This window comes from Ambystoma mexicanum, chromosome 7q, assembly GCF_040938575.1.
Source record: "Ambystoma mexicanum isolate Mex_15411 chromosome 7q, UKY_AmexF1_1, whole genome shotgun sequence".
Lineage (NCBI taxonomy): Eukaryota > Metazoa > Chordata > Amphibia > Caudata > Ambystomatidae > Ambystoma > Ambystoma mexicanum.
In genome coordinates this window covers 1,034,486,315-1,034,503,944 of record NC_090941.1, presented here as the reverse complement: position 1 = coordinate 1,034,503,944, position 17,630 = coordinate 1,034,486,315, and the positions used below count along the sequence as shown (strand labels likewise).

The following is a 17,630-nucleotide window of genomic DNA, read 5'->3' as shown; positions in this document are numbered from 1 at the left end:
GGGCACACCCCAGATCGATCTGTTCGCGACGGCGACAAACTTCAAGTGCCGGAGGTTCGCCAGCAGGTTTCCCCAGCCGAGCAGGTTTCCCCAGCCGAGGAGCATGGGCGATGCTTTCTCGTTCCCCTGGGAGGGCCTGTTTCTATACGCGTTCCCTCCATTGCCATTGCTGATCCGGCTCATCAACCAGCTCAAGAGGTCACGGTGCAGGATGATCCTCGTCGCACCTGCGTGGCCGAGGCAGATATGGTTCCTGGACCTTCTGGACTTGTCAGCGTCCCCGTCAATCAAGCTGCCAGTGGACGCGGATCTTCTCTCCAGGGAAAGAGGCGCCATCCTCCATCACGACCCGAAGTCGCTGAACTTGCAGGCCTGGCTCCTGCAGCGTTAGAGTTTGGAGGTTACGACATACCGGCCGACTGCAGAGAGGTTCTTGCAAAGGCCAGGGCGTCCTCAACTCTTAAATGCTACGGACACAAATGGAAGAGGTTCTCTGTCTGGTGCCATGCACAGAAGATTAACCCTCTATGGATTGCGGCCCCCCAAGTACTGCCGTACCTACTGACGCTGGCCAATGCTGGACTGGCGCACGCGTCCATCAAGATTCATCTTGCTGTGATCTCCCGATACACCAGAACCACGGGGCGGACGTCTTTGTGGTCTCATCGTCTGGTGAAAGAGTTCATGAAGGGACTGTTCAGATCGTTCCCGCCGGTGAAGGCTCCGGCCCCGGCGTGGGAGCTCAACATGGTGCTGACCAAGCTCATGGGACCTCCGTTCGAGCCTCTGCACTCGGCTCCGTTGACGTTCTTGTCGTGGAAAACAGCGTTTCTTGTGGCCATCACCTCCGCACAACGGGTGGGAGAGATCCAGGCCCTTTCCTGCAAGGCCCCGTACTTGACTTTTCACGACACAAGGGTAGTGCTCAGGACGCACCCCTCCTTCATGCCCAAGGTGCTTTCGGACTTCCACCTCAACGAACCCTTGGTGTTGCCTGTTTTCTTCCCGTTGCCTTCGTCGCCGGCTGAAAGGACTTTGCACTCGCTGGATGTGGATAGAGCGCTGAAGTTCTACGTGGACCGCACAAATTGTTTTCGGAAGACGTCACAACTCTTTGTGAACTTTGGACCTGTCAATCAGGGGAAGGCTCTCTCGAAGGCTTCCATTTCCAGATGGCTCTCCGGCTGTATCATGTACTGTCATCGGTTGGCAAACCGACCGCTGCCTGGCCGTCCGAGAGCCCATTCCATCAGAGCGATCGCAGCTACCACGGCGTTCCTATCTGGTGTGCCCTTGCTAGACATCTGCAGGGCTGCTACGTGGAGGTCGACGCACACCTTCACGAAATTCTACTGCGTGGATCGGGATTCCAGGGGGAGGAGTCCAGGGTCGGCCAAGCAGTGCTGCGCAACCTGTTCGCCTAAGGTGAGCCTGGTGAGGAGGTAAGATTTCCTTAATGTTGAGTTTGATGTAATGCTTAATGTTGAGCCTTTGCCTCCTCCCGTGGTTGTGCATGTGTGTACTGCTATGTATTCTTTATTCATGAGCATGTGAATCCATGCCAGACCCCATGCTAGAGAAGGAACAAGTTACTTACCTGTAACTGTTGTTCTCCAGCATGGGTCTGGCATGGATTCACATGCGAACCCTCCCGCCTACCCCTCTGCGGCTCTTCACTTGGTCATACTGCCACTTCACGTGCTACCAAATCTGAAGATGGCTGCCAGAGGCGGGGCTTAGGTAGAGGGCAGTCATTGGCTGTGGTCAGTATGACGCAGAGATCAGTGATTGGTTACTACTACGAAAGACAGATCAGAAACGAAACTGATGCTGGTTTTTTCTTTACCGAGGATTCCTAGCCTGACTACGGGGAATATTCATGAGCATGTGAATCCATGCCAGACCCATGCTGGAGAACAACAGTTACAGGTAAGTAACTTGTTCCTTATACCCTTATCTGGACGACTGGCTGGTGAGGGCGGGTTCACCTGAGGGGGTGGTACACTCCTGCATGAGATTGGCAGATATTCATCATCAGCTGGGGGTTCTCCCTCAACCAGAGGAAGTCACAGTTGTGACCCTCCCAGGATCTGGTCTTCCTAGCTGTGTTGGAACCTGGCAGTTAATCGGGTGTCTGAGACTCCTCCCACCCCTCTCCAACCCCCCTCCCCCCACGCCCGAGAGTCTCTGCTCCCTTTCAAGGTGATGGGGGCACTTTCTGGCCAACTCGACTACCTAGGCATAGTGGTTCCAGCACCTTTTGGGGGGTTGTAGGTCAAATGGTCGAATCTAAATGGTCGACAGGACAAATGGTCGACACCAAAAGGTAGACGGGTCAAATGATCAAATATTTTTTTTTGTTTTTTTCAAGATGAGGCGCCTTCAGCTCCACCTGGTGGCCATCTGGGTCAGACAGGATCCCAAAACCCCCGCACCTCCTGCCCGATCTTCTCTGGTGGTCGATGGACGGCAATGTTTCCAGAGGAGCCTCCTTCACCTGACTGGAGCTTACCCTGGTGGTGATGACTGACTCAAATTTCGGCTGGGGGTACTCTGGAGGGCTATGCGATTCATGGCGCGTGGTCCAGGGCAGAAGCACTCCTGAATCACCTGCTCGAGCTCAGGGCAGTGGCCCTGGCCCTCAACGTGTTTGTGCCCCTCATCAGGGACAAGTTTGTTCTGGTAAGGACGTACAAATCTACAATGTTTTACCTGAACAATCGGGGTGGCATCTGTTCACCCCCACTGCACTCCTTCTGCATGGAGGCGGTATTGACGATCCCAGACGGTATCGATCTGGGAATGGGCCCTGACTGAGGGGATTTGGAATTCAGCAGTCCATCTCCTGGGGGACAGCAATGCAGAAACGGACCAGATGAGCTGCTTGGGGTTCAACACCCTTGTGTGGGAGTTGCATACTGACTCCTTGTTGCTCTTGTTCCACCGTTGGGTCTTTGCGGACCTGGACTTGTTTGCATCTCCTCTGTATTACAAGTGCCCCCAGTTTCTTTCATGGGCAGGACCGGGCTGGTGCTCTCTGGGAGACCCCTTCCAAATCTGTTTGAATCGCCGCAGGTGTTATGCGTTCAAACCCCTACTCCACCGGACCCGCCACAACTTCTGTTCTTCGGTGGACTGCAACCTCATCCTGATTGTCCCCCACTGGCCTTCGAGATCCTGGTTTTGAGATCTGCTGCAGTTGTGCTCCCAGGGCCACGTCCACCTTCCAAATGGGACTAGGTTCTGCCCTTGTCTGTGACAAGGGTCTGGATCCTGTCCTCTGGATGACGTACTGGATTTTTCAGTGGACCTGCCTTGTTCCGGAATTCAGGTAGATTCCTGCTGCACTATTTGGCTGCCATTGGGGCTTACAAGAATTTCCCTGAGCATGTGTTTTCGGCAGCCACCTCAAGGGGTTTTCTAGGCTTTTTCCTTTGGTGCATAGGCTGCATCCGGTCTGGACCTCATTGTGGTTCTTGCAGCTTTGCAGCGCAATCTTTTCGAGCTGTTGGCCTCTGTGGACATCTGTCTGCTAACGCTAAGTACTATTTTACTGGTAGCTCTCAGCTCTGTGGGCAGGGTCTGTGAGCTCCAGGCATTCTTTGCTCTAGCCCTTCTCCACGTTTAACGTCATCTTGCGCACTCACCCAAGGATCTTGCCCAAGGTGTTCTCTCCATTTCATCTAAACCAAGACATCTGCCTGCTGGTGTTCTACCCGAACCTGCACTCTGAGGCAGAGAGGGCACTAAATTCCTTGGACCTCAAGAGGGTGCTTAAGTTTTACCTCTGACGAAATACTTCTAGAAGTCTGAGGCATTTGCCACTTTTGGTTGCTTGTACTCCAGCTCTCAGGCTTCCATCGCCCGTTTGATGGTTCAGACCATTTCAGAGGCGTATACGGATATGGGCAAGCTGGTCCCAGAGGGGATTCCTGTCCATGCGGTTAGCTAGTGCTGCGGCCGTCGCATTTTAGAGTCCTGCTTCTTGCAATGTGATCAGCAGGGCAGCTACTTGGGCCACTGCGTTAGATTTCTGCAAGCACTAGTCCCTAGACACCAGCGCCAGGCGAGTTGCAGAGTTTGGTCAGGTGGTTCTGCGGAACCGGTTTGCTTATTTCTAGATATGAGGCAGGCTGTCATGGCTCCACCTATGGTCTTCTTTGGTGGAATCACCCACAAGGATGGAGGAGAGGGGACGCAACGTATGAGTAATTAAAGTTACTAGAGTACTCATAGTCCATAGTTCCCTTTCTTTCCTACGTCCCACCCACTTTCCCCCGCTTGTATGCCATGTGCTATTATTTATAAGTGTTGGCCAGGTATTTAAGCATCCAATGTGTCCAAAGGGGATTGATATGAGGCGCCGAAGGGCGGGGCCTTGGCGGTGTGTGCCCACGACCGAGGCTGCGCCCCGTGCGCTGTACTAAATTTAAATGGGAATGTTAACTTGTTGCTGCTAAAGGTCAATGTACCATCCCAGTGTTGAAAGACACCCACAAGGATGGAGGAAAGGGTACTATTGACCGAACACTCTAGTCACCAGAGTGAGTAACTTTAATCTTTTGGTTATAATTTCTGTAAAATTAGCATAGGTAAGAGTTGATCTCTAGGTCTCAAAAGGAATTAACTGTAATTTGCTTGGCATGTTTTTATGTGTAATATTGAAAGATATTGTACACATTTAGGAATGTTCATTTTGCCCAGAGATTTTATGCTCCATCTATGTAATCTCCAGACTGGCTTGATTGTCTTTCTATACATGCAGAGGAATGGGAGATAATCCAGCTATCCAGTCAACATATCTACACTTTTCATACTTTTGGCAGCCATCCAATCACGATTGGCCAGCCAAACTCAAAATTTGGAGGCACACGCACATGGGATTGTAGATTCAGACATCTATAGCTCCTCATCCAGCCTCCACCAGTTTCCTTTCACTCGGATGCCTTTGTGATCTCTATTCTGAGTGCACACCTGCAGACGGGCCAACATGGCCATTCCTTGTGCTAGAACACGACGACCACAGGGAATAGCTGCATCATGGGTCTCCTAAATGCCTTATGAGTCACTTTGCTCCTGCGTAAGGAGTAAATGGCTTCCAAAATGCTAAAAAGGCTCCAGTGTCCAAAAATATAATTGAGCTGCCACCAGTCTATGAGCTAACACATTTTCTAGATGAGATCTGGCATATGAACCAAATTGATCGTCCCCCATACTAGATGGCCATGTGCCTTTCTGTGGTTCGCTCACCCAAAATACAGTTGCAGCTTTGTCTTTCGTAGATGTGGGTCAGCAAAGATTTTATGGTTCCAAAAAAACAGCAAAACTTTAAGGCATTAACAAAATTGGCACCGTCGTAGTGATAAACTTATTGAATCAATTGTTAAACTTGTTTATCCCTTCCATGTTTGTGGGCATTGTAGCTTGTAATCGTTGACTTTTTTTGAATGCTAGAGGAAAATGGGAATATGTTAGAATGATCATCTGTTTGCATAATTGCTCGGAAAGTTATGTATGTTGAAGTGCACACTTTTTGTAATGCAACTTTTTTTCAAACTTCAATACATGTAGTCCTTTTTGAGGAATGAGTATGCAAGCAACTATACTCGCTTTCTACACACATGCAAATATCATAGCATGTCTTACATTCTAGCTAATGTATGTCCTTTTTAGTAGTATTGTTTACATAATGACAGTTTTCTGAGTTAAGCCATTTTGGTTGGATAATTAAGATAAAAAAATTGGCACACGTATTTTATTGAATTATATTTGAGCTACTAAATATAGTGGATACTACACATCAGTTATTTCTGCTGATTTACTTTGGTTGGGTTTGTCCATTTTCTGAAAAACTAGCCTAGAATTTGTTTTACTAGTAAGCAACTGTGGGATACTAATTTCCACTATAGCCCATCTCTTTTGAATAGAAATGGCTGAGTGGAGCAGTGTGGCTGCTGATTCTCAATGGTGCTATAAAATATAAGGGCATCTTCCTCTGGGTCGAGGTGTAAGTGACATTTCCTTGCATCAGTCAGTCTGCATATCCTTTGTTAGAATGCAATGCTTAGTACTGGACATACGCTTTGGCTCATTTTATTTTACCTTGTCCAATGTGATGAAGATAAGCCTCTGGGCTCAGCACAAAGCTTTCCACTTGCCGTTTATGCCAAATAACACTTTTTTTTTATTTTTTATTAGACGGGCAGAGGTTACTCTTGACGGTGTTTGGCCAATGGATAAAACAACACGATGCTTGATAAAGAGTCCAGATCGACTGTCAGAAATGAGCTATGAAAGTAGACTGGAAGCAGCATCTCGCAAGCAGGGCGCTCATTTCAAGGACTACCGGCCTGAGACTGGGTCTTGGGTGTTTAAGGTAATGCCAGCATGTTAGCCGGCTTACCTCATGCTTGAACCAATGATCTATCCTGCAAGAAAACAAATGTTGTATGTCCTTTCATTAATAAAAATATCTACTGTATGTTATGTCTTTCACTTAAATGTCTCTCCTGTCCCGCAAATGTGTACATTTTCTAAAGCGTTCCAATGCCTTCCTATTACCAGAGAGTAGATACTTTAGGCTATAGAACATGCTGGCCTTCTGAGAGTGTGTAGATTAGTTTGTGATCTCTGAAGTCTGAATCAATCAAATTGAGCAAGTACTAAGGAGTTTCACAGGCATTCCTATAAAGGACCTCCATCTGCTCAGGTGGTAGACTGCATTTTTACAACTTATACATATCTTGTTAAGTTATTAATACTCTAATTCTCTGTCCACAGGAACATTTTCCTTTTAATACCAAGCCTAAGACTTCATTTTGGGAACTTTAACCTTAAATTCCTTCTGTTGTCCTTGTAACCTACTTTCACAATATAGAAGGCAGGGTTCTAGCTGGTAGTAGCATTGCACATTGCCCATGTGCAATCATTTGTTTTCCAATATTACAAATGCCTTTGTAGGTCACTTATGGAAAATGTTATGGTCTAATGGGATTTTCACAAATGCTGCCAACTGGCATAATGCATGCTTCAAAACATGCTAGGCCAACACATTTTTGCCATTCTTGTATTGCTTTAATTAAACGTTTAGCAATCAAGAGAAAAAACAAAACATAAAAAAAACAATCCTGCTCCCTGCCATCCATATAACCATAAAAAAGGGAGAATCCCCTAGTCACATTAAGTGGGGTGGGAAGCGGGGGGAGAGCAGGGACGTTGGGACGCTTTCAGTTCACATTTTGTTCTTCCTCTGCCAGGATCTAGTTTGTAAATGATACTGCAGCCAGTACCACTGATACTTTCTCCTCTTAAAACCAAAACCCACCATTCCTCCAGAGTCAAAGTTATTAAATCTTTTATCAAGTGCCCGAAGTACTTTGTCCTTCCTTCAATCATCCCTGGTAGAGAAAAGTTTGTTTCCTCAGTTCCCTCTTTCCTACAAAATCGACATTGGTAGTCTTTTGAAACTGTGGCTGCCATCCTTGATGCAATTTATCTTTTGTCAATAGCAGATTCAACCGAATCCTAAGAATTTGGTCCTGGTGGTACCTGCTCGGAAATTTGACCAAGTAACCACACTGAGCCCTGACCTCATGTTCCTGGTGGTAAAACAGTGTGTAGCTGTTTGCTTTGTTTATAATAATCCAATTGTGCCCCCTCAGCTTGATTTTCATCCTACATGTTTTTAATGTTCAGTCCTCATCTGTAGAGCCTCTCTTTCAACTTATTCGGATTGGCCGCAATACATGCCTTCAGGGCCCATTGGTCCCCCTCAAGATTTTGTTCTATAGGAGCTCTGTTTTTTTTCCTCCGGATCCCAGTAGGCACTTCCTGAAGAGTGGCAGTCTCTTCTATTCCACCATGGCCCTTAGTGATAAAAAAGCCCAGTTCTCTTTGCACACTCAAGATGGGGCTGGAAGCAGGATTTTTAAAATTCTCTTTGAGAAAATACCTTCCAGCGGAGAGAAAACATTTTCAGACATCAGAAGTATTGCGACAGAGCCATAAGTCAGTGTTGGGACAGATTTCATTTTATGAAAGTCCAAGACCAGAATCAATGAGAAGCAACAATATTATGTTTAAAATGTTTGTTTGACTCGCCAATGTTCTTGCTTTTTGTCACATTAGTGCCACCATTGGGGCTTCAGTGCCACTGCTGTTGATCAGTGTTCACTGATCTGAACGAGTCGACCTGTTCAATTCGAGTTGCCCCTAGACACCACACAAATGTTGGTTTCTTCTTCCTTGGTTTTTCCAGCACCAAGATCTTTGACTTCCCTGTGCTGATCTGCAAGTTATTTCCCTTCATGTACTTGCTCAGTTTATCAAGCTGCCTCTGGAGGCCAGCGGGCTTTTGGTCTATTAATACCAAGTCGCCCGAGTAGAGGAGACGACGCAAGGGCACTCCGCCCATGCAAGGAGGGAAACTTCTGGATGTGTCCATTGGATCCAAATCGACCAAGAAGAGTTTGAAGAGGGCGGGTGCCAATGGGCACCCTTGCTTCAGTCCTCTAGTTGATTTTATCTCTGACAACTGGCCACTCTTGTTCAGTCTTACCCGCATACTGGTCTTAGAGTGGAGCAAGACTAATGGTTCCAAAATGGACCTCTGGCGACTCCAGTTGTGCAGTTTGTTCCACAGGTGGGCCTGAACATGGTCGACGAATGCCAGTTAAATCTTGGGTTTGTCATCCCAGACCCCACCCCCCTTAAAGATGTTGAAGAGCAATACATTGACACCTGTCCCCGTACAAAACCAGTTTGTAACAGGTCATTGCGTCCCTCTCTGTGTGACCACTCGTTCAATCTTTTAAAGAGGAGGGATCCAAAGACCTTTCTGATGACATCCAAAAGGGCGATTAGGTGGTAGTTCTTTGGGTACTCCCTATCGCCTCTCTTAAATATCGGGACTACAATAGTTGTCATCCAAGACTACGGGGGACAAGGAATCTGCTCAAATAGAGAATGAAGAAATGTGGCCCAATGCTTCGGATCTTGCTTTAGCCTGGCATTGGTAAGGCTATCTGGTCCAGGTGCTTGTGAACTGTTCAATTTCTCCATGATATCCTCCATGCTATAGGGCGGTCCCATGGCACAGGTGCCTTATTCATTTCAAGAGGAACAAAGTCCCTCTTTTCTTCATAGAACCCGGAAATGCACCCCCATGCTTCCTCTAAAACACTATGAAACTGCATTAGGGTTGCGTTACCCGGGTGATTATTTATCAAAGTCCGAAATTTGCAGGGTTACCGCTCGCATGTGATTTTCAGCATAGACTCTGAATTGTGCTGATACATTTTTAGTTTTCAGACTTGTAGCCAGTTCTTATAATGCTTAACAGCAAGTTTAGCTTGAGGGAGAGCACTCGCCTGGATTGAGCCCTTAGCTCTTCGAAGCAGTCTTTTGACCTCTCTGCTCTTGGCGACCAAGACCTTGTCATAAAAGTGCAACTTTTTTCTTTCTGCCCGGTGCTGTCCCCGACCCTTTTATGAAAACATTTGAGGAGAGGCACATAATCAACCAAGCACTCCATCTTCCATAGAACATTCTAATGCAATATGGTGGTTAAATCGTGTAGTCTGAAGATCGATAGCCTCTTCAAACTTCTCAGTCTCGTCCCTCCGTTGCACTCGGGGACGGGTCCTATCATTCCCGGTTGGTCAATTTTGCCATTCGTGGCCTAGATCATTGCCAAGAGATCGTGATCACTGTGTGTTGTCTGGTTGATTTTGAAAGAGGATTCAAATGCAGAAAGTCCCGGGACACAAATATATAATCAATGAGTGTGACTGATTTCTTGACCAGGTCGTTCGAGGTGGTATATCTCCCGACGCATGGACATTGAACATGTGCATGTTTCTGGAGGCCATTAGTAACAGCCACACCTCTCTTCACTGAAGAGTTCAGTTGGAAAGAGTCTCTTGCCTTTGCATCCTTGATCAAGCCTTTCGCGTTCACGTCCCCACACAATGCTGCTCGATTTGTGTAGGCATCTATCAAAGAAGCCACTGTTTCTAGAAAGCCTTCGTCTGACCAGACACTTGGGTTCGAGTAGAGGTTTATAATAGTCAAGCGGGAGACGCCTGCTTGCCTTTGCTCGCCCGCAGGAGGTGTACAGCCCACAGTCTCCTGGGCAAACAATTTGTTTCTTGCCACTTTGATCAGACCAAGCCTGCTCCTCGACCTGATTACTGTTAAGAGGCCTGATGTTGGTCTTCCTTTCAGGCCCTTTTCTGCAGGTGTTATTATCAAACAATAGTGGTCCAGGGAAGGTTTCTGATGCAACCACGTCTCCTGAAGACCTAGTAAAACGAAGTCACCCAAGTTCACGCCACTTCATCGTTGGGTGCCCAAACCGTCTAGTGTTCTATGATGCCATCCTTAGTGCTGGATGGATCCTCTTGGTGCCTGCCAGGGCTCCTAGTAGCTATGACCAGGAAAACTTCTCCAAAGAACTAGAAGCCTCCTTAGTGACCCGATTGACACCTCTAGTCGAGCCATTTCTACTGTTGGCATGCACTGTGATGTTAAAATGTGATCTTCCTGGGCCTTGATGGAATTGCTTTGAGACGTAGGTGTTTGCAAGGCAACACTTTTAAGAGCTCTAAATGTGGCTCTCCCCCTCTGTTCTTCCTGTAATTCTCCACCAGGCTTAATTTGGGGGTACATGTTGGATCTTGCAGTCCCCTTACGTCTACATGACAGGTTTCTTCAGTTTCTCTCACAGCTTTGATCAAAGCCCAAAATTAACAAGCCTTCAGCTGCGCCCAGCAGCATTCCCTTTCTCGACCGGGGAGTTTGTGTGTAAACAGTCTGTGCGCAACTCATCCACAAGTTCTATGATCTTTAAATCACTAGATGTAATTTGGCGCAGGTTTGCAATACACTGTAATAGATACATTAAACTATTCCAGTTCAGTATCAAATTGTCTTCTGTCCACTAATCTTTCCAGTTTCACAGAGCAGACACACATTCTCCCTTGGGCACGAGCTCTACTGGGGAGACCAAGGGCCGACGCTGCCCATCTGGTGGGAGTGGTACCCCCAAAACTGGCTAGTTAGTGGACTGATTAAGATTTTCTTTGTTTTCGAGGTCCGGGATTTTCCAACCAGGTTTGAGCCTTGATGTAACTTTTCTTGTTCCAGGCTCTGCACAAGATTCTCTAAGGCATAGCTGGTTCCAAGATCTCCTTCTACCAGGTCCGTGCAAGGGAAGGGTAATCTTAGATCCTTAGTGGGTAAGCGATCATTTCCCCACATTTCCTCTTGCTGCCTGTTAGATGCTCTGCATCTTTTTTCCTCTAGTGTTAGGAATCTATGGGAGTCAGCCACCACCACATTTTTTTATCTGACCTTGGGATTGACCCTTGAAAGGAGTTTGGCGTTGTTGCTGGTTGACAATCACCAGGTTCCAACTGGGAATCTTCCTCAATTAAATATACTGGGAGATTTCAGATCTTCAGAAATGCGTGTCTATCTCCACTCTTTCTGATCCCCCGACTTAATCTGTCACCAACAATCAGTAGTGGTGATATTCTGCTGCACCCACATATGGTACTTTCCATGTCGCAGTCTTATTGCAGGTTCAGTGAAGGAACCGGACTGTCGTGAGCGTCCCTGGTTTTGGTGCAGTGGTAAAGCTTTTGTGATTGACTTATCAGCACATTTTTACTGTTCCGATTCTGGCCAAAAATCGGGTATTCTTTGTTCAGGTTTCCTACTCTTTATTTGCTAATGTCTTCATCTGGGTCTCAAGGTTATCTACATTGCACTCATCCCTGAGCGAAGTTGTGGCCTCCGAAACCTCTTTTTCTACATGATCTGTGCCCATGATGGAAGTCGACAGAAGGGCACCTTCTGGCAGTTCGAGCTTGCAGAGTGAATCGTCAACCAAGCATGTCTGCACAAGCTGGTCCCGGGTTGTCGCCTCCACTCTCTTACCTGGTAACCGTGCCTCCACTGTTTTGTCAATTGTGGGTTTAGCCTGATTGAGTTCGGAGACTGTTACAAATCCCTCTATGAAAAGCATTTTTGAATGGACAATAGCAATCAGTGTGGATTGGTCCTTCAAAGTGTTGTTAAGCGCTTCATATAGCTTGGTGAATGGTGCCAAAACTAATGTTATTGAGGACCTAATAGTCTGGCTTTGATGACGAGACCTCCTACCTAGTCAAAGGGGCCATATCTCGTTCACTGCCTCTGACACGTTGAGGGCTCAGTTTAGGTTTCTGAGCTGGATGAAGAGTTTAAGGCTTCCTGAACAGGATGAGGCGATGAATTGCTTACCAGGGTTTGTAGCCCCATCTCTAGGGAATCGTTCACTGAGGCAGGCTTTTTTCGTTCCTCCATTGGACAGCCTTTCCTGGTCACTTCCGTATCCCTTCTGCCATGAGAAGTTCTCCGCTACATTGCTATTCCCCTGTGGCTGGAGATGTCCGAGAAATGTTTTTTCTGTTGATGATTGGCTTTGAGATAAATCCAGGCATCCCCTTTCATTTTGGCTTCGTTTTGGTTAATATGGACCTTGCCTCTAAAGAGTTAGACGAGTCAGCATTTTGCACCCTTTGTAACGTTTTCTGATTGTGGTAGTAGGTGCTTTGACTTCTTGGAGTCCCATCTGGCATAAGTTGATCTCGGTGGCTCACGGGTGAGGCCCCCTTATCCCAGGCAGCTGACTCCTTTGTAGAGTTAAGTCTTAGGTATGGGCATAGGTATGCAAGGTTGACCCTTCCATGCACCTTCCAATATTTCAGCTTCAGACATTTCTCCTATTCCTTCGAACTTTGTTTTTTTTCATTGTCTTTGATTTGAAATTGTAAACTGTTATTTTCCTACTAAGCAGGTCAACCTCTCTGCAATTTGTTTGGTTTATTGGGTGCAGTAGATGCTTCCCCTGTGGCGGTAACCGTTTTGGACAAGGCCTCTGCTCCGGGTACAGTATTTCCTTGGGCGTTGGTAATGCTCGCCCGAGCCAACTCAACTATCCCCAAAGAGGGCTTTGGGTTAGCGGTGACATTAGAGGTACATTCCAAGGTTTCATCTAATCCAACGCTACAGTGGGTTGTTCATCCTGAAAGGTTATGGAGGGGACTCGCACCCTCCACGGCTTTGATTTCACGGTGCAGCGGCTCACTTGACAAGAGAAGCCAGCTGAGAGGAGGTTGGGAGTGATTCACACGTCAAAGCACACTTGTTATGCACTTGAGCAAATACTTTCTCTTGGTGAGGTGGGGATTGATCAAGAGGGAACACACTTTGATCCAGAGTCCGTGACCGGGCGTCAAGCGGCAAAGGCGTTGAACGCTTTGCACTAGATAATATTTAAACCAAAATCATTGGCTCATTCGCCAAGGATTCTTTGCTCACATTTCCACCAGTCACATTGTGGACAATCATTGTCCTTGCCGTCGTGATGCCCTATTTTATCAGCCCCTGTGTGCTGATTTGATAAAAGCATTAAAGGATTCCGCTTAGGCGTTGCTGTAGATTTTGCCGATAAGGCCATTTCCAGCTGCCGTTTTAACGTGTCTGCAACCACACGGGGAGTCACGGAAGATACGAGGACAACCACATAAGTGGGAGCATTGAATTTCACAGGGGGAGTCGCCTGGGGATTCACTGTGGCCTCAGGGTGGAGCCTCGGCAAAAGAGGTGCTGCTCCAGAGTTTAGCAGGAAGGTCTAAGAGGTTACATGTTGGTTCAGAGTCAAAAGCCGCTTTGGTGGGCGGTTGTATGATTTCCGCTGTGCAGTCGCTTTTAGTGGTCAAACACATGTTGACAGACAAATTGCAAAGTACGCTTACCAGCAACCAGCAGCCTCGGCCCGAGATGATTCATTGCAGGGACGCTCATCTTAGTGCTTCTGAAGTCCCGTCCCCTTTCATCCATACTTATGGGACATTCCGTCCTGTGGGACGGGACTGGAGCACTTTTGTAAAAAGCATAACATTTTTCTTAAAAATGTGTCCTCTTTTTACATGGGGTAACGCACGTGGCCGTAACACTGCCCTCCTTAGCTCCGCCCAGCACATCGCCCATTAGTCCTTTTCTCTGCGCGGTCCGGACTGGCATCACTTGCATCTTTGGAAGATTTTTTTCCTTCCAGTGTCCTCTCCTGCTCCGCTTTGGTGGTCACGTAGTAGTCAGTCTATGCCGGTTCATTTAGAATTCCCTTCTTCTTCTTGCAAGCTTCGCTAGGGCAGGTCCCCATCCTGTTGGAGTGTTTGGGTCTGGATCATCGGTGGGTCTCGTGCTGCTACTGCGATTCCCACTCGGTCCGGGCACCTCAACGTCGTCAGGAGTGGTGGGAGGAGGTGTTTCAGCACGTTCCTCCTCTGCATTTTCAGAGTTTCATCGATGAGTAGAGACGCCCGTTAAGTTCTTTAGTTTTATGGCAAGCCAGCCCGGGGACTCCTCCCCGGGGTCTTCCCGGTCCGGAAGGGGCTTCATAAGCTTTATTACCCGGGTTTTCCCCATAGGTACCTTCCAGGCATGAGAAAAGGTACCAGAGTTTTCTCAGAGGGCTTCCGTAAGGGGCCTGCCAACACTGGATTACAATCCGAGGCCTCTCATGTGGGTGCTAATCGACAGCCCAGTTCTACTGAGGCGGTGAGTACCGGAGCTTGCTTCGAGGTCTCCTCGGCTGGAGCTTCCCATACAGACTCTGGGGCTTGCCCTGAGGCCTCTGTAGAGGCTTTCTGTACCGAACCAAGTTTCGAGGCCCCTCTTGAGGGAGCGGTTACCAGACTTTCTGAGGCTAAGGTGACCGACAGAACTGAGAGACCTATCAATGCCTTGTCTGTGAGGTGGATTCCTCAACGTTCCCGTCTTTGCGGGGATACTGGTTCTGTTGAGGGGGCACAGAGTGAGGTCACTGACCAGAGTTCCTCTGTTACCGGCTCTGCCGAGTTTCCTCTTCTAGAGCCTAATTTGGTTAATGGTGTGTCTCAGAAACATCCTAGGCCCCACAGTACCGGCTCTGCCGAGGTTCCTTTTGTCAAGGCTAGAGACCAGGCCTCTGACCTGTCTCTGTAGATCCCTGCCTCTCACGTGACAGTTCTCCTCAAACGCTGGCAAAATGGCACCTGTTCCCGCGCGCGAACTACGGTGACCATTTTGGATTCCTCCCTCACACCTAGACCTAGACCTAGACCTACGCCATCGGCGTTGGGTGCTGGGAGCGTGTTTTCAGGTAAACATAGACTTCCTGGTGCAAATCCTTTTCGTCCAGTTTGACTGGAATGCTCAGATGCCATTACCGCACACGGTCTCGTTGCTTGCTACATCTGCCCCTTTGGTCTATGTTGATCCGACAGGTGGAGGCCCTTCTTGGCAGCCCTCTCCCTTACGGCCTTGTAATTATCCCTCTCATGAGTGGCCTCACCCCGCTCCAATGCCTAAGCCTTCGGCGGAGGATACCTTTTTCGGATAATTTCAGAGGCTTGTGCACTCTGACCTCAGGAAGAAGTATTTCAGAGGTCTTTTTAGGGAAATCTGCCCTCTTGCTCCTGTGCCGACAGTTCGAGCCGTAGCACCGGTTGTCCCGGCAGCTGGTCCACCTCTACCGATTGGCCCACCTCCAGCCCTTCCACACCTGCCTCCCTTGTCTCCAATAGACAAGTCTTCGGCTGAGCTAGATGTGACACAGATCAATCCGGACGTGTCAGATGACACACAGGGGGATCAGGATAGCGAGGACCAGCTCCGCTCTGTTAGAGCGCTCTATGACCGGGTTCTGGACGTGTCTCTTATGGATGTACCAGTACCTGAAGCGCCTGCTCCCCAAGAGGGGTGCTTTCTCGGGCGTTCACCTTGTCTCCTCAGGAGTGTACCGGCTTCCTCCAGAGGGACATTTTCGCCGAGGTCTACAAGGTCTGGGATAAACCACACTTTGGACTTCACGTTAACAAGAGGATTGACGCTCGTTATAGGCTTCACACTTCGGGAAAGGTAGCTTTAGCGTCTTGCCCGCTCCCTTCCTCCACAGTGGTGGTGGCTGCCACTTTACAAGCCAGACCGGCTTCCGCGTCTTCTACAGCGGCAACCCAGGTTCTGGCCAAGGAGGACAAGTTGCTTGACTCCTTTGGGAGAAAGATCTCTGCTAATTCGGCCCTGCAGTTGCGCCAGGCGAACGCAGAGCTCATCTTCGCAGCGGCAAATTTGAAAATTTGGAAAGGTCTATCTGAATTTGAGTTCACTCCTGCAGACAAGCTGGATGATTTTTAAGGTTGGCTCCCCGGATACAAGAGTTCTGGCGCAGGATATGCTCGAGGCCGTGGCTCATCATGTTGACACCTCGGCTCGGGGCCTCATGCTTGGTGTTGACACCTCTCGTCAGGCTTGGCTTCATGTCACAAAGTCCTCTAAGGAGGTCCAGGATGAGGTTCTGGACATGCCTGTTGACAGCAAATGACTGTTCCATTCTTCAACGGATGTGGACTTGACGAAGTCTAAAGACAGCACTCAAACAGCCAAGTCCCTGTCCGTGTTGGTGAAGCTGCCATTCAAAGCTCAAAGAACGTCATCTCTGCCTCGGTCCTCCTCTGGTTTTCGAGGGTTTCTGGATCGTAGGACACGCAGGGTTAATCCTCCATCTGGGAACTCTCGGAAACAGCAGCGAGGCTGATTTTTCTGTCCTCTGCCTCCTCTTCAGGATCAAGCGGTCTCTCTGCCGAGAATTCTGCTAAATTGTTTTTCGGCGCTCGCATGAGACCCCTGTGGGACGGCGCATTGCGTCTCACTGGGAGGCGTGGCAGACCATCACCGAGGATCGGTGGGTCTTGTCCATTGCTCGGGCGCGCTTCTGCTTGCCCCTTCCCTCTACCCCTCCCATCAATCCTCCCTTCCAGCAGTCGGGACGCCCTCCCTCAGAGCCGATATCCAGAAGCTTCTGGATCTCAAGGCGGTGGAACACGTTCCCCTGGGGGAGCGAGGGGATGGTTTATACTCCAGTCTGTTCAGTGCCCAAACCCAACCAGGCTGGCCTGCGAACCATCCTAGACCTTTCCCAGTTCAACCTTTCTCTTCCCTAAGCGAAATTCAAGATGATCACGCCCGGTCAGATAAAGTCCTCTTTACAGAAGGGCGATTGGCTCAGCGTGGTGGATCTTCAGGATGCGTATATGCATATCCTCATTTGGAGTCTGCATTGGAAATACCTGCGGTTTTCCATGTGGGAGTAGCATTTGAGTTTCGTGTGCTCCTGTTTGGTCTCAGCTCAGGACTGCACGTCTTTACGTAGATGCCGGTCATTGCAGCTTTTCTTCGGCTACAGGGTATCCATATGTATCTCTATTTGGATGACTGGCTGCTGCACAGTCCTTGTGCACTGAAAGCCTTGAGCAATCTTCAGTCTCTCCTCCAGCTCCTGTTCCACCTTCGGCTGTCCGTGAACTGGTGGAAATCCTCCATGACGGTCTCTCAGGACTTGATTTTCCTGGGGTTTCGTTGGAACACAATCAATTGCATAGTGTACCTGACTGAGGACAGAACGGCGGATTTGTTGGCCACGTGTCGGGTGTTTATGCAGTCGGAGAGCATGGCGGTCTGTTGGTTCCAGAGGCTCCTGGGCCTCATGGCTTTGTGCGTGCTGGCTCTTCCTCTTGCTCATCTCAAGATGAGGCAGACACAGA

At 48.5% G+C, this 17,630-nt stretch overlaps 1 protein-coding gene across 2 annotated transcripts in view; it reads left to right on the top strand.

Annotated features, from left to right (window-relative positions):
• Positions 1-17,630, top strand: part of NUP98 (nucleoporin 98 and 96 precursor) — a 2,071,147-nt gene that overhangs the window by 965,236 nt on the left and 1,088,281 nt on the right. For both annotated transcript variants that reach the window (XM_069640340.1, XM_069640339.1), the window contains exon 19: positions 6,199-6,376. In XM_069640340.1, coding sequence (XP_069496441.1) covers positions 6,199-6,376 — 178 coding nt within the window. The remainder of the gene's footprint in view (positions 1-6,198; positions 6,377-17,630) is intronic.